The sequence below is a fragment of the Paroedura picta genome, chromosome 6, assembly GCF_049243985.1.
Source record: "Paroedura picta isolate Pp20150507F chromosome 6, Ppicta_v3.0, whole genome shotgun sequence".
Taxonomy (NCBI): Eukaryota; Metazoa; Chordata; class Lepidosauria; order Squamata; family Gekkonidae; genus Paroedura; species Paroedura picta.
The window spans coordinates 42286534-42307920 of record NC_135374.1 but is presented as its reverse complement, the minus strand read 5'-3'; the positions used below and the strand labels follow the sequence as shown (position 1 = coordinate 42307920).

General features: G+C 45.0%; 1 protein-coding gene across 2 annotated transcripts; it reads right to left on the bottom strand.

The window, feature by feature from the left end:
• Positions 1-9180: 9180 nt before the first annotated feature.
• On the bottom strand, positions 9181-20608 carry LOC143839786 (uncharacterized). 2 transcript variants are annotated; one of them, XM_077342278.1, is made up of 6 exons: positions 20483-20608; positions 18942-19202; positions 16634-16876; positions 13207-13344; positions 12109-12228; positions 9182-10634 (listed from the first exon to the last, which is right to left on the bottom strand). In XM_077342278.1, the coding sequence occupies exons 1-6, from the start codon at positions 20550-20552 to the stop codon at positions 10459-10461; spliced, it is 1008 nt and encodes a 335-aa protein (XP_077198393.1). In that variant the 5' UTR covers positions 20553-20608; the 3' UTR covers positions 9182-10458. The 2 variants fall into 2 exon arrangements, with proteins under 2 accessions (XP_077198395.1, XP_077198393.1); XM_077342280.1 differs by lacking the exon at positions 13207-13344 and having other exon boundaries at positions 9181-10634.
• Positions 20609-21387: the final 779 nt, after the last annotated feature.

Sequence of the window (21387 nt, the reverse complement as noted above, 5' to 3'; positions counted from 1 at the left end):
GCGTTCCAAAAGCTCACACTTCTATGAGCAGAGATTTGCTTTTTGGATTTACTTTCCCCTCCTTGTTCTCTCTGAGGCTGCTGTCTACCCCCCCCCTACTCACGCGGGAAAAGAAAGATAAACAAGCAACCTCATGCTTCACTTGCCCTTCTCCCAGCTGTAGAGTATGGCTGCAGAGTCGGGAGACAAAAGGCAGGAAATAAAGCACTCTCCAGCCCTGTGCTTCTTCAATGCCAGCTGGAGCTTCACCTGACCACCATTTCCCCCTCCCCTGCACTCCCCAAACAAGTGGGAAGGAGAGAGGAGACCAAAAATTTGGACAATACAAGTGCATAAAGGGGACCTTTTTCAAGCCGGGGGAAAAGAAAGCTGCAGATCCAGGTTCAGATTGATCAGAATTCAGCAAGATCTATAGCAGAAAAACTTAACTTAGTGGTTTCCCATGTGGCAGCCCAGAGAACATAAGTGTCAGTGAATTGCAACAAGATGGGGGGGGGGGGTGTCACAATTATCATTCCTCAGCCCTCTTGTTTTCTTTATTTAGCTAATTTAATTTACTTGATTTTAAGCAGTTCAACAGTTCTGGGTTTATGGAATTGTTCTGCATTGGGTTAGAAACTCTTTCCAATCTGAGTGCTTAGTGCTTGTAGAAAACTGATTGTACCATTTTTACTGTTGAATTCTATAGGTGTTAGATGTGAATCAATAGAGTGTGGTTGCTGTCCATAGATTGTGCCTTCCCCACATGACAGTTTGACACCCTTTCCTTGTCACCAATAGTTTTCAGAATGCAGTTATTTGAGGTGGGGGGTGGGGGGGGAGACACTGTGAAGTGTTTGGCTCCTAGGCACAGGAGGATTGAATGAAGTGAGGCAGGGGTGAGGAAAGCCAAGAGAGCACAGCTGGATTAAGAATGGACCAATAGGCTGAGAAAGCTCAAACTAGGGAGAAGCCTGCAGCTGAATCAGAGCCTGCAGAGCATTTAAGTACAGGCATTATTAGCTTTGCCAGAAACAGCTGTTGTTCTGCTCCACAGCTGGACTACAAACGATGCACTCCGGGAGTGTTTAAAGAGCACTTAGCTTCACTGGTCTGCAAGGAGGGAAATTGAAAGAGAAAGTGGAGGGGAAGGCATGGCCTTTAACAAACATCTCACAAAAAGGAAGCCAGCAAGAATATGCACAATTCTGGTTCATTTTTTAAAATTATTTTTAAGATTGTTGTGAGATGCAATCATTCTCATTATAATGCTCATTTTTTAATTTCAGTGAGAAATGGAATTATGACAGGAGCCAACAAATTGGAATGAAATTCTCATAGGTCATATTATTCTCCCAAGGGAACCTCTGCCAAATTTCAGGAAGAGAACATCCTGTTGGCAACTGAAATTCTTGATTGCACATCAAGCAGTTTGGCAAGCTGAGAAAATAGTTGGGCACAAATAATATATAATTAGGTGATCTCTGTGCATAATGCAGGGGGTGGGGATCTATTTTTAAATTAAAATGTGTGAGTGTGTGAGTGAGGGAGCTAAACCTTGTTTCTCCCTTACATCTAACTCATGATGCTTTGGCATCTGGACAACTGATGTTGCAGTGATGGATAGAAACCACGTTTTACATGGACTAATGTTGTAAAGACTAATGAAGCCACAGGGAGGGACAATATTTCCCCCTGATTTGGACAAAAATGAAATACATGCAATCCTTATTGTCCTATCAAACCTACACTAACTGTATTGCTATGACTAATTGTATTGCTATAACATTATCATCATCATCTTTAACCGCTCCTGCGGTTAAATAAAAGGGTAAGGCCACCTGGGGAGGAGTTAGGGCGGGCCCTGTCCAGGATAAAAACTCAGGGGGCCCAATCAGGAGCCGTGAAGCGGCTCCTGATTGGGCCCTCCAAGTGTCCATCCAGGGCCAAGCAGCCAATGGGGAGGCACGCGAAGCGCCTTCTTATTGGCCCCTCACCAGGACAGACCAAAATTCCATTCACCCAGCCCAGTCTGGCTGCCAGTCTGTTTCTCACCACCGAAGGGAGAGGGGGTCAGTAGGGCTGCCAAGGGGGATGAGAACAGAGGCTGTGCCAGCCCTTTTCACCTCAAGGCTGTCCTAACTGTCATGTCCAACTGCAAATTGCCTCAGAACCCTGACAGAGCTGGCCGGAGGCTGCAGAGTTCTCCCCCTTCCCCCCCCCTTCAGGCCTTCTGCGAAGGAGCCTCTGACAGCCCCTGACTGAGGGGAGGGAGGCCTTTCCAAGAGCAATGCAGGGGAATCTGAGGGCCTTCCTTTTGAGGGGGGGGGGCTTTCCCCTTCTGCCAAACAGTTGGCTGACAGGGAGGCCACAGAAAAGCCCCTTTTCACTTAAAATACTGATCTGGCCAGGGGTTAGACATAGCCAAGCCATGTGTCTTTCTTCTTTGCAACTCTCTGCAGGTTTGAGGCCACTGCACAGCGTTATTCTGCAGAGGAAACTGGCTCTTTTGTCTCCTGTTTCATCTGCACAACAACCCTGTGCAGTAGGCCTCAACATTCAACCCCATGCCCTTACAGACTGGACAACTCCTCCCCTTCCTCTTCCCACTGCCAAGCTCTAGCGCCCGTTGTATTCTTGGAGACAACGGGCTTTGCCCCTAGTCTATAATAAAATGTGTTGGGTATTTCTAATGACTTGCTGGCCCTCTGATTGGCCCTCAGTTACTACCTTGCTAGATCTGTGGTCCCCAACCTTTTTGGAGACCAGTCAACACTTGACAATTGTACTGAGGCCCTGGGGGGTAGTCTTTTGCTGAGGGACGTCACTGCCGCTGCCTGAACCCCTGCTCCACTTGCTTTTCCGCCAGCACCCCTAACTTCCCGCAGCCTGCTGGAGGCTCTGCCAGCAGAAGCTGTGCAGTACCATGCTGAGGGGGAGACCCAGCCATGGTGGCCGCTGGAGAGCACCAAAGGTGAGCCAGCGGCAGAGTGGCAGGGCAGCCCCCAAGGCAGCAGCCGGAGAGGAAAATGAGGAGGTGCCATGGGGTCACCCTGGGTGGGCAGGTAGTTGTGAGTTCCTGCATTGTACAGCGGGTTGGGCTAGATGACCCTGGAGAACCCCTTCCAACTCTATGATTCTATGAACAAAAGTTACTGAGAAAGAACTATCTTGGATTCTGTAAAGGAAGATCTTGTCTCACTAACTTTTTTAAGGTCTTTAGAGGGATGAACAAACGTATCGATAAGGATGACCCAATTGATGTTGTTTACCTAGAGTTTTGATTTAGTTCCTCATCAATAGGAGCTAAGTAAACTCAGCAGTCAGGGAATAAGCATACAAGTCCTTTTCCAGATTAAAAAACTTGTTAAATATAAATGGTTATAAATGGGCAATTGTGACAGTTGAAGGTGGTAAGCAGTGGGGCACTGCAGGGTTCAATACCAGGTTTTTCACTTGTTCATTAATGATTTGGAGTTGGGAGGAAGCAGTGAAGTGGCTAATTTTGCAGATGACACTTTCATGGCAGTGAAAACCAGGGAGGACTATGAGGTGCTCGAGAGAGGTCTGTCACAGCTGGACAAGTGAGCAATGAGGTTCAATGTGGGCAGGTGCAAAGTAACACATTTCGGAGCTATACATACACATGGATGGCTTCCAAACTGGAAGTAACTGACCAGGAGAGAGATCTTGGAATCATGTTCAATAACTCACTGAAACTGTTCAGGTAGCATATGACTGCAACAAAAACCGGAAAAACTATGCTGGGGATCATTGGGTTAGTTATAAAGGTATTGAATTAGTTATAAAGGTATTTTCAGATCAGGTTTTGTCTCTTTACTATTTGAATGTTCATCTTTAGCAACAGAGGAGCTGAAAGGCAGCAAATAAACTCTCTGAGGCCATAAGAAACAGGAAGGATAGGCCCTCTACTTTCTGAGGTCTTCTGTGTTCCTGCATGGGATATGCTGAAAATGAGTCATGACCTCCAATCACTTCCTGAAGAAAACCACTTCCCTTCCACAGTATCTAGGTCAAGAGTAGTCAAACTGTGGCCCTCCAGATGTCCAGCAAAAGCTGGCCGGGGCTCATGGGAATTGAAGTCCATGGACATCTGGAGGGCCGCAGAGGGTATTCCCAGAAGGGACCTCAGCTATCTGCCCATCAACAAGTCTAACTTTGTCAGAATCCTTCTTTTAATGTGGCCCAAGGAAGCTTGGTCCCGTCAGATCTCTGAAGTTAAGCTAGTATTTGGATGGGAGACCTCCAAGGATTTGCATGGATTTCCTCCAAGGAACACCAGGGTCATGATGTGGAGGTAGGCAATGGCAAACCGCCTCCAAACATCCCTTGCCTGGCTGCCAGACAACCTTCAGATCTCCTGGCTACACTACACACAAGCCACACTATAAATAAAAGAATAAAGCCATCAAGAACTTAATGCCATGCGATTATTGAGGGTCTTCAAGGAGGATGGGGAAGGGAAGTTGTCATGCCTGAACCCCTGCAGCCCACCAGTGCGTGTTCCTGTGCCTGGGGTAGACTCTCCCAGGGAGGCCAGCATGACTCCAATCAGCACAGCTGAGGTGGGTGTAGAACCAAGAGCAGAGATGCCGGGGTTCTGTTGGGGTCAACCAGGTCCCATGGACAATGTGCTCCCGGGCTCGAAACAGGAGCTGACCCAGCTTGGTGCAGCAAAAGCCTCAGGTCCCACCCTACCAGTCCCATCTAGCCCTGAGAGTTCCCTAGAATGCCAGAGACAGAGATGGCACAAGACTGGCAGTTCACTATCAGGCATGAGAGTATGCAGCTGAAGGCCTTTCCACTGATGAAGATTGAGCACAGCTGGGAACTGATGAAAGTGAGGCGAGAGGGTCTGGCCAGGCTGCATTTAAGGTGGAATGTGCTTACACTCTCTCCATGAGGGCAGCATCCATGTTCCCTGCCTGTCTACCCGGACTCCTGTTTCCTGTGCTCTGTCAGAGTGAACTCCTGGACTAGGACCTTGGCCTGCTCTCCGGAGCTGCATCTCTTCTTCCCGGTACCTTGACTCTGGTATCCTCATTACAGCAACCCACTGCAGTGCTGCTCCAGACCAAACTCTCTGCTCCGGCATCTGGCAGCCCGTCAGCCTTCTTGACTTCAGGGCTGACTCCCAGTAATAACTTCTGGCCTCCTTCTTGGACTTGTTTGTGCTTACTGGCTTTGTTTGCTTGTTCTAGGCTTGAGGTTGTTGTTGTTGTTATTTATATTCTTTACCCACCCTTCTTGGCGTACCGGCTCAGGGCAGGTTACAATACAAAAAGTTCCAATAACAATAACCCCAATAAAAATTTTTTTAATCCACACAGAATAATAATAAAAACATCCCAATATGGTGTGTGTGGGGGGGAATAATAATCCTACTCCCCACAGAACACCTGCCACCCAGGCAGCAGGCGACTGTGTCAAAACATCATCACCCAAGATAGTCCAGGGTGGCCTACATGTTATACTTCCTGATGGGAGGGGGGCAACCAGCTCTTCCTCCCACTCATGTGTTAGATCTTGTGTTTCAACTGAGTGTTGGCTGCAGCTTCTCAGCAACAAGTACAGAGACCAGGGCCTAGTCTGCACACAATAGATAATGCACTTTCAATGCACTTTAGAAGTAGATTTTTGTGTTCTGCACAGGAAAATCCAGCTGCCAAAGCACATTGAAAGCACATTATCCTATGTGTGCAGACTAGGCCCTGAACTAGGTGCAGCTCAGCTGGGTAGCACAGAAGTGTCTGTTAAGTCTGCTCAAGAAGTACAAAGTTGATTCTTAGAAATCTATGAGTTCTACCTTACTGCTACAGGATTCTTATTGATAGTTGCCTTACAAAATATGGTTCAGCAGGGTGGAGTGAGACTGTTCCCCTTCACTCGCCTGCCTCTCCTAGTGTTCTCCTGTTCAACAGTCAGGCTTTGAGACAGTATTGTCAGTTTTAATGATAATTGCCCTGATGAGATAGATTTTTGGTTTTCTCCTGACCTTTGTTGTTTCTCCAGAGACTGCAGAGGTCATGAAGGTTGTGGCTGTCACACATTCCCAGAAGTTGTGGGGAAAGGGGAAGACTGAGGCAAGAAATTGTAAATCTACCTTCCTCTATAGCCATAATCTGAAGCAGAGTTAGACTGAGGTGAAAATCACTGGTGTATTTTAGAACACTCTAACAGCCTATCAGGAATCTCCCCATACTTCTGTTTGAGTTGCTCACATCCTGTAGAGAAGCTTTAAATGTCAGCACATACCTTCCAGGTAGTGCCAGAGAAGATACTTCCACGGCTGCCACTCTCCCACAACCCTGAATTTCTCTTTTATTTCCTCCTCTGCCCCCACCCCACCCCTGTGGACCAGTGAAACTGATGGGAGGGGAAGCACGTCTGTTTGGCAGAATAGGTACCCAGGAAGGAAACGGGCACTGGGGAAAGGGTTCCTCCCCCCCCCCCTGTTTTTTTCCGCTTTCACGAGGAAAAGGGGAATCGTGGTGGAAATTTGAATATCTGAAGACAACAAGGTTTCCCCACTTTATTTAAGTCTGGGGAGGAGATATGTGAATCAATAAAGAGCCATTTTCAAATATGGCCAAACTGGTAAGCAAAGACTGAAATCTTGTTTTGAGTGAAGTGTGTATATTCAAAGGTGACACAACATGGCATAAAGACTGAACTTTCCTGCATGCACATCTGTGGATTTAACAGTATGAGACAAGTAGAAAGTCTGCACACCTCCCAGGGAAAGCTGATCCCAGCCTGAGCAAAACAAATACTCCATGCAGATGGTCAAGCCCAGCAGAGCTGCAGGAAGCACCCAGTTGAGCTGTGCCGGGGGGGGGGGGGTTGGATGTATGGATGGCTCCTTCCTTCCTTCCTTCCTTCCTTCCTTCCTTCCTTCCTTCCTTCCTTCCTTCCTTCCCTTCCTTTATGGAGTGGAGCCTAGCTGGCTGGGGAAGGGGGACTATTTTCCGAGTCTGTCCCTGGCAGTAGCTCGATCTACTGGTGAGGTTTATCCATGTTTGGTGAGGCATAACACCCTGAAGGATACAGATGGAGAAAGCTGCCTAGAAAACATTAATTTTCCAGTAAACCAAAGGTTTAGAGCTAGTCTAAGACAAATGCATGACTTATTCTCCTTTAGGTTTTATCAGCCCAAGCTGTAAGTTTGGTTGAGAGACAGCAGAACATTACCCCTTGGAACTAGAACTGGTTTGAGACAGGAAGAGGTAGGGGTAGTTGTCAAAATTATAAAGCAATTTGAGTAAAGTACAGAGTTAGAAGCAGCTGCTGATGTTATAGGTTTGCATGTGATTTGCCGCCACCTAGTGGAGATTTTGTAAATTGAATTTCCTGAGATGGATCCCCAATTCCTGTTCTTCTTGGAAGAGGAAAAAGACAGGCAGTGGGAAAGTGCCATCTTTTTACCCTTCCAACTTACAAGGCCTGGGGTTGCTAACAGGTTCAGTCGGTGATGCAGTACAGGAGGACGTGTTGCATTCCTTCCTTGAATGGAGGAATAATGGAATGTTATTTACTAGACGTTGTTATTGACCTTTGTGCTTTAGCTTCAGTTTCAGCTGCCCATTTCTACACATTAAGTCTTAACATGAATACAGACTTTATTCTGTGACATGAATTGTTTAGCTTTCTATTTCTGTACTGTTGAGTGAGAAAATCAGTAAGGTGGACCGCTTAAAGCTATTTTGGTCTTCCATGCAGCTTCTCTAGTACCATCCACATTCCTAGGCCACAGAAGCACAGCAGGATCCTGGAAGTCCCTTGCTTTAGACCAGGAGCAGCCAAACTATGGTTTTCCAGATGTCCATGGACTACAGTTACCATGAGCCTGTGCTAGCAGGGTAATTGTTGTCCATGGACATCTAGAGAGCCACAGTTCGGCCACTCCTGCTTTAGGCCTATGTGATGTTTGAAGTGTGTGTTAGGACGGTAAAAGCGCTTCATCAAAGGCTGTCGTCATCCTAGTAATGCAATAAGGTTTCCAGTCTCTAGGTGGTCCCAGAATTACAGCAGGTCTCGAGTTTACAAAGAGAAACTGGTTGCTTTAGAAGGCGAACTCTGTGGCTTTGTGGTCTATTGACACTACTCCTCCCCCAAACCCTAGTTAGTACTTGGCTGTGTGACCACCAAGGAGGTCTATGGCTGCTATGCAGGCAGGCAGTGGCAATCCGCCTATCAATATCTCTTGCCTTAAAATCCTAGGGAGTGGCCACAAGTAGGTGGGGACTTGACAACAAAAAAATGGTTTCCATTTTTCCAGTTCTATAGTGACAGGACATGGTGTGAGTCCACCTTCCTAGGCAATGGCAGTACTGGTTGGAGAACTGTGAATTGGCCCTGGGGGCACAGTTCTGACAAAACATTGCCCTGGTTCCATAAAACTGGATTTGCTAGTCCTCACTCGCTATTATATTTACAAAAGCACCTGCTCTGCCCCAGAAGCTATATAAGAACCAAGGTCCCTGTCCTGGATCTCAATCCCATAGGAGTTAGAGCAATTCCTCAGAAGCAGACTGGCTCCCCAGTAGTCTTTGTATTTGGTAAACCTTCCTCTACACCAGAGGTTCTCAACCTTCCTAATGTCGCAACCCTTTAATACAGCCCCTCGTGCTGTGGTGACCCCCAACCATAAAATTATGCAGGTGTTCTTTCACAGAAATTAAACCGAAACCGACCAATGGCATGAAGATCCATTGTTCATGATTGTATATAAATTGGTTTTCTTTCTTCTCAGTTTCTTTCTGCCTCTTGTCCCACCATGCCAACTTTGCTCTTTTCTGCTGCTCTGGACAGATGAACACTCGATCTATCCCGCAAGGCTGTTGTGTGGATGGCATCCTCCCCGGCTTTGCTGCTTGCCCTGCCACGACCCCCAAAGGTGTCCCAACCCCCACTGTTCTACACTATGGGATGAAATAAGGAAGCGTGGGAAGAACAAAAACAGGGAGACAAAAAATGAAAGAAAGAAGAGGCATACAGAAGGAAGAAATGTAGAAGAAAGTAAACAGTGAGAGGGTAAAGAACAGAGAACTATGAGCATATTTTCACTATAATGAAAAATAACTGAACGTTATCACAAAGTGACCTTATGAAAGACCGAGAGACTTACAAAGGACCACGCAAGGGGAAATAACTTTACCATTTCTTCTAAACTTTAAATACAAACGTATTTTTAATATTATTGATCTGTACATGCACCATGTCCTAGGAAGGCCAAAGAAATATTTGATTGGAATGTTCATTCATATATTACAAGGTACAGCTATTACTTGACCACATGGAATGATAATTCTGGACCAGGTGATTCTGTTATATTATTACACCTGTCATGTCCAGGCAGGCTAGAAGAAGGTGGTGCGCCTTATAACCATTTGTTCTAACTAAAACTAATGGTGTTCATTCAACTAATTCCTCCGCAGAGAACATGTAGAATAAAATATCCGACTCAAGAGAGGAGACGTAATTGCAATTTTCCAGGCGGCAGCCAAGCCATTATATCTGAGCAGGGTCCAAGGCATACATATCACAAAAAGAACAACTGCACTTGAAAGATGCCTGCATTCCCCAAGCCTTTCACTCAGGAAGCTGGAAGGAGAGCCACAATAAAGAGAAGCAAAGTAATAAAACACCTGCAGCAAATCACCAAGGTAATGTATGTGAAGTGCCTGAATCTCTCAAAAAAGCACTACCTGACTGCTGAGAGTCTGTTTATGATGCAAATTCTATCCCCCAAAGGGGAAAAAAGCACCCTCTGTTCTGCACAGCTTGTGAGTCCCACACTGTAAACTAGCACATAGATAGGGAAAGACTTGATGATTTTCTACAAAGTAGGGTGCAGAAGTGAAGCCAGGGCATTTCTCCTTCAGTGATAAATGAGAACTAAGCCAAGGGTTTAGAGCTAAAAGTCTGGGTCATGGCATAGCAGGCTCCAGAAAGCAGTGAGATCAGGCATAGGTGCCCAGTGTCCAAGACTCGGTAGTAACATTATTGAAATCCAAGTTGCCAACAGGTTGGCAGCATTCTGTTTGCACGTCCCACCTTTTCCAGGTAGTAGGAGGCCCACTAAGGGTGTTCCACCCAATGGTTCCTAAAAACTGGGTTCTTGGGCTACCCACATGGAAACTGTAGCCATTCTGCTTAAGTAGAACAAAACCTAGAGGGGTTAAAAAAATACCCTGGAAAAATAGAGATGGGCTCAAAGGAGAATATTATCAAGATCAGAGAGTGGAGTGTTCTTAAATGTGGGTCCCTCATATTTAAATCTGGATGTCATTGCTGTTAGGCGAAGCATCTGTGAGAACCATATTGAAGTAAGCTACAGAGCCTTGGCTATCTGTGTGCAGGTGCTTTAAAAAGGGCAGTATCACTATGAATTGGTCGCTGGAATGAAGAAGCACCACTTCTCAGGGCTTCAGGGAGGGGCAAAGAGAGCACATCTGATCAAGCATCAACAGTCTCCGGGAAACAGTCCCCCACAGCTTCTGGAGGAAGAGGGTCAACCATGACCTCACGGAACTCTGTCATAGCCTCTGACTCTTTTTGGGGTCCTGGTTCTGTTTCAGGCTTCACCTTCGAATTCGGATCCATTTCAGCCTTGATTTTGGAACTCCCAGGACCTTAAAGGAAACAAGTAGGAGATGGAAGTATCAGGGTTGCTGTTCCTCACTGAGTTGTCAGGTCTACTGGTCTGGACAGGGTTCTCTAACTTGCTTTGCACACCTCACCCCCCAGAGTCATCCTCCTGAACTCACCCTAGCCAGGAAGAACATCACTTTTTAACGCTATGTGCTGATGTCATCCAGAAGTCAGCAAGCTGGGGTCATCGGGAGGGACACTAATTTTGCCCCAAAGCCAAAGCATTGCCCCTCAACATCTCTGATGTGCAAACATCACTTCTGAGTGACATCAGAAAGCTCTTGGAAACTGCCTCCATCTCCTGCCATGAGTGCAGATGGACCTGGCAGCCCTAGCTCCCCAGCTAAGCACCAAGCTTCTGCCACTGCTTCCATCATCGTCGTCGTCATCATCATCATCATCATCATTTTAATTACCTGCCGCTATCAGAGAAGCCATCGTGCAGTGGGTTACATAGCAATAAAACCCCACTTAAAATACGAGATATGATTAATCCCTTGTTAAAAAATATCCTGGCAGCAAAAACCTGTCCTCCAGTTCAGACAGCTCCCTCTCTGTGCCTCAGGGGGAGTGATCCACTCACTCCCAAGTTGGCCAAGGGGAAAAAGGAGAGGCAAGGGGGGGGGGGCTAGCCCCTTTGGGGGGTCCTTGATCTTAACTGGCCTGTCCTCAACCTGGTAGAAGAGCTCCTTCTTACAGGCCTTGCAAAACTGGGACAGCTCTATCAGGGCCCTCAAGTCTCCTAGGGGCTCATTCCACCACGTCGGGGCCAGGACCGAAAAGGCCCTGGTCCGGGTCAAGGCCAAGCATACATCCCGTGGGCCAGGGATCACCAGCAAGTTTGCACCCACAGAACAAAGGGCTCTGTGGGGGGCATAGGGAAGTAGATGGTCCTGCAGTTATGTGGGGTCTAGGATGTGAATGGCCTTGCATTAGTTAAAAATTAAAATCCAGTACAATGTAGTGCTATCTAAAAATTAGTCAATCTAAAATCTTTCTAAGATGAGGCACTCCAATACCTTCCCTCCTCATGCCTGCAAGTTGATGATCATGTGCTAGTATTAGCCAGGTGCATGATGGGGGGGGGAGTAGTGATCTACCTGGGGAGCCCACTCTGGTGGTAATCATGGTCCAAGCCAGATCTATTAGGAACCATCAGAGAAGCTCTACTCAATGCAAACAACCCGTGTGATGAGCACCCACCACAGAGCACCTGTTTCAAGCAGCATTTTTGCGTCATTGGCTACATCTCAATTGGGGCTACTCAAAGTATACTAGGAAGGGGAGGGTACTTCCATGGCTGCTACCCATTGTCTCTACTCCTGTTTTTAAGAATGCTCATAGACCGTTGGTTTTAAAACTATCGACACAAATACATTTTGTCCAACTGTTCTTTTTTACATATCTTTGCTAGCAAATAATAGTTTCCCAAACCAAGGTACCCAAGGTACCCACCTGGATTGGTGGTGCTGTCAGCAAGGGCATCTGCAGCTTCACAGTGGTCTCCATTAGGGGAACTCTTTGGTCCTTCACTGGAAATGGCCGAGAGGGTGATCCCCTCCTCTTTTTCATCTTCTGTAGGACAGCATAATAAGAGGTTGAAAGAGTCTGACCTATCAGAATTTACCATCACCAAATCCATTAAATCTGCATGCCCGTTTGTCTATAAAATCTCCAGGAAAAACAAGAGAATACATATGTAGATGCATAAATAGACATTTCAAAAGTGCAAATTCCTGTGGATAACCATGTTATATTGAAGCAGGAAAACCAAAAAAAGATTTCTTGGCAACTTGATTATATAATAATTAACCTGGGATAATAAACCTGGAAGTCTTTAATGTGTCATTAATGTGTCAAATGTAGTAAGATCAAAACAATATTTAAAATCTAGCACAGTTCTGCAGGGCCTGCAAAATAGAGCTCTTCTGTCAGGCATTTGGTTGAGGTCATTCGAACCAGCAACATGTACTGGGCCCCTAACCCCCCCCCCCCTCCCATACCAATATGCCCATTAAGGACATGAAGGGGCAATTGACCTATCTATGAGGTGGCAGTTTCAGTTGATATGTTAATGTTTCTATTACTACAGTTGTTATAGTTAGTAATGGTTGTCACTGTTACAACTATTACTGTTACCACTTCTCCTGGTATTATATTGTACCTGTTCAGGTTGTCTGTAAACCTCCCTGAGCCGCAAGGGGAGGGCAGTATATAAATGGAAGGAAGGAAGGAAGGAAGGAAGGAAGGAAGGAAGGAAGGAAGGAAGGAAGGAAGGAAGGAAGGAAGGAAGGAAGGAAGGAAGGAAGGAAGGAAGGAAGGCAGGCAGGCAGGCAGGCAGGCAGACAGTTTACATAAAAAAGGACAAGGATATTTTTGCATGTAATCTAAAGAACTGTATTGTGACAGACAGCAAACTCTGATTTGCCTGGCTGCGGAACTTTCATTTTTGCCACCATGGGAACACTGGAAAGAGTTCAGATTCTTCTATGGGAATTATCCCAAAATGAAGGTGATGGAAGCACCATGCAAAACAGGGGAAACAGCACTCACCTGTGGGCACCGGAATGAAGTTGTGTTTGGTTTTCATGCAGCAACACGTGATCAGGGAGGCAATAATGGCCAAAAGGATTGCAGCCCCTCCAGAGGCTGCCAGAATGATGAGGAACAGTGGGTGTTTCAGAAGATCCCCTGGGAGAAAGGAATGGTGCTGATGCAGTAAAAAAACAGGAAACCAATGCTTGCCCTCCCAATAGTGAAGCTCAATCCAATGGGACTCATAAGGAAAACTGACATTGCAGAGGAGTGTGTGGGAGTGCTCCAGTTGAGTGAGAATTGATACAGGGCAAAGGAATGGGCTTTGATCCTCAGGGTCCCTGCCTGATTCAAATCTCACCCCTACCCAGAATCTCCAAAGAGGCACAGGCAACCTCCCTACCTGCAAGGCAGAGATAACAGCACTGGCCTACTGTACAAAGCTATTGCAAGGATTACAGCAAGATAAGGTGCATGAAGAATGCTGGGCACAGTGGCACATAAATGCCAGGCATTGTTATTTATTTCCCATTCAAGTAGATTATTTTGGAAAGTGATTACTAGTTTGTTTATCTAGCAAGCAAGAGTTGGAAAATGATGTCCTTTACTGCAAGATTTATACATCTCAGATACTCAAATGCCAGTCTCTAAATGCTTCATACCTGCCTGTGTAGCTCAGGTGGTTGTTTAGATAGTGATGGCCTTTAAAGCTTCCCTGTGCTCTTTTCTTCTATATACGTCTTTCTTCCTAGAGGCAGGATTAGCCCATCTACTAGGTGACTGTGCAGGGCAGCACTGGTGGAGGGACACCTGGCAGCCTTTGCCGCATCCTGCTACCCACCAGGCTGTTCTGTGAGGCGCTTCCTGTCCCAGTGGGTTGCCACACACACAAAAAAAGTAATGTTTAGAGAAAGCAAAGCTCAGTCTCTGTTCTAATAATATTTTAAGTGTGCAGACAGCGTGTTCATAAAGGGAAGTGGCACAAATAGCGCATAGGCTTGGTAATCCACCCAGACGAGTTGCGTAGAAACATTTAAACAGGCAGGTTCTAAGCCCCTGTGACACTCACTAAGACCTGCAGCTGTTGTGACAGCTCCTCAGATTACAGACTGAAATGAAAGAGCAAAAATGGTTCTCTGTGGCTGGAGATTGGGAGGAGGGGAGGAAAAACACAGTTATTGAACTGGAAATATCCAAGTCATGCATGACTGCCTGCAGTTAGCAGTCTGTGAGCATTCTCTGGCATCCATTCAAAAGATTCACCAGGTAATGAATAGCAAAGAAATGACTCTGGAATCTTTGTTGGTTGTTGTTTAGTCTTACTGGACCAGAGAAAAACATTAAAAGGCTGGGGGAAATGCCCATATTGTGAATGATGTACTCATTTTGCATCTGTGAATGAGGACAGATGAAGGAGGTTTAATCATGAACAGATATGTGATTATATTGGAAAGAATAAACAAGAATGAGCAAAATGTTAGGGGCAGTGTCATTTGCTGAGAATACAAATGGTTGTTCTGACCCTTGTGGTTCTGGAGAAATATTCAAATTAATGGGATCTGTGTTGAGAGAAGAAGAAGAAGAAGAAGAAGAAGAAGAAGAAGAAGAAGAAGAAGAAGAAGAAGAAGAAGAAGAAGAAGAAGAAGAAGAAGAAGAAGAAGAAGAGTTGGTTCTTATATGCCGCTTTTCCCTACCCGAAGGAGGCTCAAAGCGGCTTACAGTCGCCTTCCCATTCCTCTCCCCACAACAGACACCCTGTGGGGTGGGTAAGGCTGAGAGAGCGCTGATATCACTGCTCAGTCAGAACAGCTTTATCAGTCTCTTGGTGAGCCCAAGGTCACCCAGCTGGTTGCATGTGGGGGAGTGCAGAATCAAACCTGGCTTGCCAGATTAGAAGTCTGCACGCCTAACCACTACACCAAACTGGCTCTCATAAAAGGATGAGTGGGTATTTCAAGGGAGAGGGTATCTCCTAGGTAAGGGAAATGAACCTGACACATTCAGATTATAGTTCAAGGTTAGAGATTTTTGATGTCACAAGGAGCAGAGCTATATTAGCCTGTGGCCCACCTATATGGGACAGTTCATACATCTGACCAAGTAATCTTTGCATCCAACCTGCGTTTGCAACCCCTCCCATTTCCCACTGAACCCAGGGCTGATAGTATCAATAGCAGAAACAGTCAGGGACCCATGTTAGTGTTGGAGTGAGTAACTGCACCTTGAGGAGCACCACGTCACTGTAAGGGCACATAGGTGTTATCACCTTGAATGGGATGCTTCTTTTTGTCTTAACTTGGGAGCCCTCCTCTCTCTCTCTCTCTCTCTCTCTCTCTCTCTCTCTCTCTCTCTCTCTCTCTCTCTCTCTCTCTCTCTCTCTCTCTCTCTCTCTCTCTCTCTCTTATACTCAGCATCATGCTTCTATGACTGGGCAAAACTCTGCTATATTAACCAAATATCCAAATAGTTTCTTCATATAGAAAGGAAGGGAATTGCACATACAAGGTGCTATAAACTGAATTAATATGGCAAATTGAAGGAGGATGAAATCATTCTTAGTGCACATAGCAAAAGTGGAGCTACTCTTCATCAGTGGTGGCTTTCCTATCTCCCCTTCGTGTTGCAGTTTTCTGTCCCACCAAAATTGTTCTCCCAGGAAGGACACTTGTGATCCAAGGCTATACTTCTGTCAACTAGTGGAGGAATGTCCCCTGGCTTATCATCTTGGCTATTTTGCAGTGTCTGGGAGTCCCTGAAATGTAGTCACAGAGAAAATCCTAAATATAATATCTCCAAGAAATCTACAGACGGAGAAAAGGGTGGAGTCTTCAGGGAGCTTTTATTCGAATCCCAGGTCAATTCAGTCCCTGCCATCACCACTGAATGCGATTTCCATTTTGATTTTGTCCGATTTAAATTTTCCCTCTGCAACAAGCATGATTGATCCGGATTGACCCTACCTTTAGACTGCAATATCTTGGAATGATTTTAACCCTCAATATTTGAAGAATCAGATTGAGAAAGCATGAGAAAGCATGCGGAGCAATGGCTGCTTCAAATTTATTGCTGAACGTGGTAGAGAAGCCCTGATTGGCCAAGACTGCCCATGTGGCAAGCTTGCCTTAAAGAGGAAGCCCCTAATTTCTCTCAGCAGAAGCTCCCAGAAGCCCTAACTTCTGTCGGTAGAGATTTGCCTTTTGTTTGTTTTTTCTCCCTCCTTTGCTGTCTCCAATCCTCACCCCTCCAAGAAAAGAGACTCCTGCTGTGCTTGGCTCCCCCCTCCCCTTCTGAACTCCCCAAACCACATGCAGAACACTTTTTTGTTTCAATGCGGGGGGAAGGGGAGAGGTAGACCCAAGTTCAAATCCGTTTGGATTCAGCAGGATCCACAATGGAATAAACAAAGTAAGTGCAGATTCTGCCAAAGAGAGCAAGCATAACTTACCATCATCACACAACAGCTCTGTGGAGAAGTTAAGAGGAGAGTTTCTTCTGTGACAGGTCAGCATCCCAGTTACTTTTTTTTCCAAAACAATCTTGCTGCCACCTTCCTTTACACAAATGTCTGAATCATTCAGGTGGCTCCCATTCAGGGTCCAATAAACTTCACCTGAGAGACCCCCCACTTCACAGGACAACTCTGCTTTTCCTCCAGGAAGGCAGTGAATATGGATAGTCGGCAGTGGCTCTAGACAAGAAGATAATGACAACCAAAAAGGAAGAGAAAAGTTAATTTGGCAGGACATTGGTCCATGTGCATTTGGCCCAGTGGAAAGAGTGGCCTCCAAACCAAAGAATGTTAGCCATGCTTAAGTCTTTTTGAAGTCAGTGGGAACTTATTTACATTAACTATAATGTGTACAATTGATTTCAGTGGGACTGGAACATGATGGATTTTCTCTAAATGTTTGAAGAATCTGGAAAAACTCAAACTGCACCAGTTAGTAAGCTTCCTTTGTTGGCACTGTGTGAAACAGAATGCTGGACTAGCCTGGAGGGACTGTTGGCCTGATCCAGCAATGTTCTCTTATGTTCCTAAAATTTCCGGTTCTAAAAAGTAGCTCCCTTTTTTTAAAAAAGACACAAAAAAATCTTTTGTCGTCGTTAAACGTCACAAGGGAAAAAACAGTGCTCCATGAAGGGCAGTGCAGTCACTGGCCTCATCCTGCTTATGGTCCCAATGGAAAGTCATAATGAAAAGAGACTGACTCCCATTCACACTTGGAAGGTTCCATTCCTTCTAAATTCAATCAATTTTTTAGTAGGGGGGTGGGAGGCTTTCATAAGTGTATGCAGAGCCAGCCAGCCATGCTTTGTTTTACTCTCCAAATTAATAAACTACCATCCTATTCCTTGGCCAGTTTGGTGTAGTGGTTAGGAGTGCAGACTTCTAATCTGGCATGCCGGGTTCGATTCTGCACTCCCCCCATGTAGCCAGCTGGGTGACCTTGGGCTCACCACAGCACTGATAAAACTGTTCTGACTGGGCAGTGATATCAGCGCTCTCTCAGCCTCACCCACCGCACAGGGTGTCTGTTGTGGGGAGAGGAATGAGAAGGTGACTGTAAGCCGCTTTGAGCCTCCTTTGGGTAGGGAAAAGCGGCATATAAGAACCAACTCTTCTTCTTCTTCTTCTTCTTCTTGAAGAAAACCCTTTTCTCTTCACAGTCCAGGCAATTTGTATCCAAAAAGAACTTGGCAATAAAAAGAGTGATGTTCTACACAGTGTTTCTAGCAACCAACTTTGTCAGCTCCAGATGTTACTTCTTTACTTTTGTCCTTTCTGAAACCTAGTGCTATATCCATGAGGTCAAGCTGCAGTTCATGATGGAGGAAGAAGAAGAGTTGGTTCTTATATGCCGCTTATCTCTACCCGAAGGAGGCTCAAAGCGGCTTACATTGGCCTTCCCTTTCCTCTCCCCATAACAGACACCCTGTGAGGTGGGTGAGGCTGAGAGAGCCCTGATATCACTGCTCGGTCAGAACACCTTTATCAGTGCCTTGGCAAACTCAAGGTCACCCAGCTGGCTGCATGTGGGGGAGCGCAGAACCGAACCCGGCTCACCGGATTAGAAGTCCACACTCCTAACCACTACACCAAGCTGGCTCTCTGCACTGTGTTCTGTGCTCTGCACAGATTTTCTTTCGGGGGTTGGACTCTAAATTGCAATCAATTACTTAAGGTCTGTATCACTGTATCTCTATGTCAGAAACTTGTTGACTTCTGCCTGCCAGCACCAGTTAAAGGAGATAAAATAAGACCAAGGCTGATGGTACAAAATCAGGTAAAAATATTTTATTAGTCAATTACCCAGTTAAATTCCCCCTCCCCAAATTAGAATTTTAATTAATAAAATACTTCTATGTGATTTTGCACCACTGGCCTTGGTCTTATTTTTTATCTCCTGTGACCAGGGCAACACTTTAATTGTCTTGTTACCCAACAATTAGAGCCACAAAACTGTTGCCGTCATTATAAAGATAACAGTCAGAATTAGTGTACTTGGATTAAACCAGAGGGTAAAAAAGCACAACAACCCTGCCACACAATCAAGTTTGTTTGTTGACTTAAGAAGAGCTGTTTCTTTGAGGCCCTCGCTCTTAACTACTACACCAAGCTGGCTCCCACTAAGCCCGAAGAATATCAGTGTTGCTTAATTCTGAGAAAATATACTTAAAATCATGTTCAACAAAAGGCCACAGTTGTCAATTACACCAGTAGATTTTGTTGCCTGTAAAATAGCCACACTTACCAAATACTCTCAGGAAGAAAGTTTTGTTCTCATTTTGAGAGAAAAAATGATACATCCCTTCATCACTCTGTGCTACGTTTTCCAAATCCTGGAACCCATTTCCCAGCGACATGTTCTGGCCACCGTTTCTGAAACAGTCAGCCAAATCGTTCATTCCATTTATGACTACTGAGAAATGGCTTTGATTCTGAAGTTCCAAAGGGAAGGCAATTTTGCTGCCAGTGATTCCATTGAGCCGTTCTATTTCAGCACAAGCCCTGCCTGTAACAATCAGAAAGCACAGTCATTATTTTCATGCATCCCACACCTCAGCTTTAACAGCACTTGCCCTGCTTCAAAGGAGGGAAATTTCTAGGCAAAATGGCACCTGCATTAAAAGCCTGTGGGATATCTAGGAAAGGGTGGCATTAACGTCCATTAAAAGGTAGCATTGTCAAAGGGCTACCTCTGTTATCTTTAACATTAAAAGATGGGGATGCTTTTTATAAATTGATAAATGCACATTTTCACCATGTAGCTCATAACCCCACAACTGCATTTCATCAAAGTAAAAATCCAAGGCTGTACTAGAATAAAATTGTCTGGGGGAAAAAGCACCAGTACATACAGAGAGTGAAAACCTTCAGTCATGAGTTAGTCAGTTCATACATCACAGATTTAAATTACAGCTCCCTCTTTGGGAAGAATATTAAGTGCCGGTCCAATATTACAAACAACCTCAATGTAGTTCTTAATTCTTACAAAGCATTTAATATGTTTGCAAGGGACTACATAAATTGAATGTTATGTTGTGAAATTAACCTATTCTGTTTAAAGGAGCACCTGTACTCACTTCAGATATACCTTTGGCTGGCTGATTCATAGATCTATACAAAGCAAAAATAGTTTAATGGCTTTGTAGAGTCCAACGATTTATACTGATAACCCTGCAAATTAGTAAACCAAGAAAGTAATTCCACCTTCCTAGCATTATTAAGAATAAATAAATAATGATATATAAATGGGTTTTGAAAACACAGACCATATTAGATTCCTTTGCTAGAATTCATGATGACTGCTGTTTCCCAGTCTGTGTATGAATGCACAACACAATCTGAACTATAATCTTCCAAAACATTGGATAAGACCCACTGGAAACCTATAATGCATAAGCACCAAAACAATTTGACAGTATTATTCTCTACTGCTCAAAATTATTTGCTCAAGGTCAATCACATCGACCGACAAGAATGGGAGCCCAAAATCCTATCTTCCATCCTCCCTTTCTAGCCGCTATACTACACAGAGAGCCTCTCAATCCCTCAACTTCCTTTACTTATATAAATGCAATATATCAAGGAATCTAGTTAAAATTAGTCTATGAGAAAAATCTGTCTTACTTTGGACTGACTGTCCCTTTTCATGCTTTGGCGACTATGACACTAGCATTTCACCGACTTCAGGAGACTCCCTTTCCAAGGGAAAAAATCAGAACAAAATAACGGCTTTTGCTCACCTAGGCAAAGCAATGCCAGTTTTGTAAAGAAAACCTTCCCACTTACCATCAATAATGGCCAGAATCACCAGCATGCGTGGCAAGAGAAAAGAAGAACCGAAGTCCATTTTAAGCATCTTCTTGCATCGTGTGAGTTAAGAAGAAGACCTGGCTAGGCTGCTAAACCAACGTACTTCTCAGGAAATGATGTCAGAAGCAGGAACAAAAAAAAGAAAAGAAGCAAAAAGAAAAAGAAGAAGAAAAACTCATTCTGGAGGGTGGTATGACTAATATATCTAAACAAAGCAGAAGGGTGTTTGGTTGACTGGTTTTGTGCTGTACCCACAGCATCCTGATGTCCTCTCACAATGGTCTTGTGCAGAGGAATCACGGTGTATTAAACTCAGAGGGATAGGTGCTGAAAGAGAGCAGGACTGTTCCTACCCATGTGTCAGTGGTGACTAAAGAGCACTTTCCACCATCACAATTGCACACTAATAAAGAAATGCATGGAAGACTTTTCCACCACCTCCAGTTACAGCCCACCGAGCACTCAAAAAGGTTGTTCCTGTGGATCAGTTGACCCTCATGAAAAGTGCAGGGATCAAAAGGAGAGGGCTCTGAAGTGGGAAAGAAAATAGACTGAAGTCAACTTACCTTCACTGATAAAAGACATGCTTCTCCATCATCACAAACGGACCATAGGCAACAAACTACTACTTACCACCATTACTGTTCTCTACTACTGCTATAAGGTAAATTTATGTAACATAGTAGATACAGCAGTTTGTCTCATCCTGAGTCAGACCCTTGCTCAAGTACACTATTGCCTACTCTGACTGTCAGTGACTCTCCAGGTCTCCATTTGACTTTTTCCCCCAACACCCACTAGCAATTCAATATGTGGCTTTCCACATGCAAAGTAGATGCTCTACCACTGATCTAGGGCCATTCTCCAAACATTATAGCACA

Bases quoted from the DNA above. Each gene is read 5' to 3' on its own strand.
- LOC143839786 (XM_077342278.1), bottom strand. From the start codon at position 20,552: ATGCTTAAAATGGACTTCGGTTCTTCTTTTCTCTTGCCACGCATGCTG. The intron at 13,345-16,633 runs GTAAGTTATGCT...CCTTTCTCCCAG, and splicing joins AGAGCTGTTGTGTGATGATG to GGGATCTTCTGAAACACCCA. The intron at 10,635-12,108 runs GTGGGTACCTTG...GTTTCCTTTAAG, and splicing joins TGACAGCACCACCAATCCAG to GTCCTGGGAGTTCCAAAATC.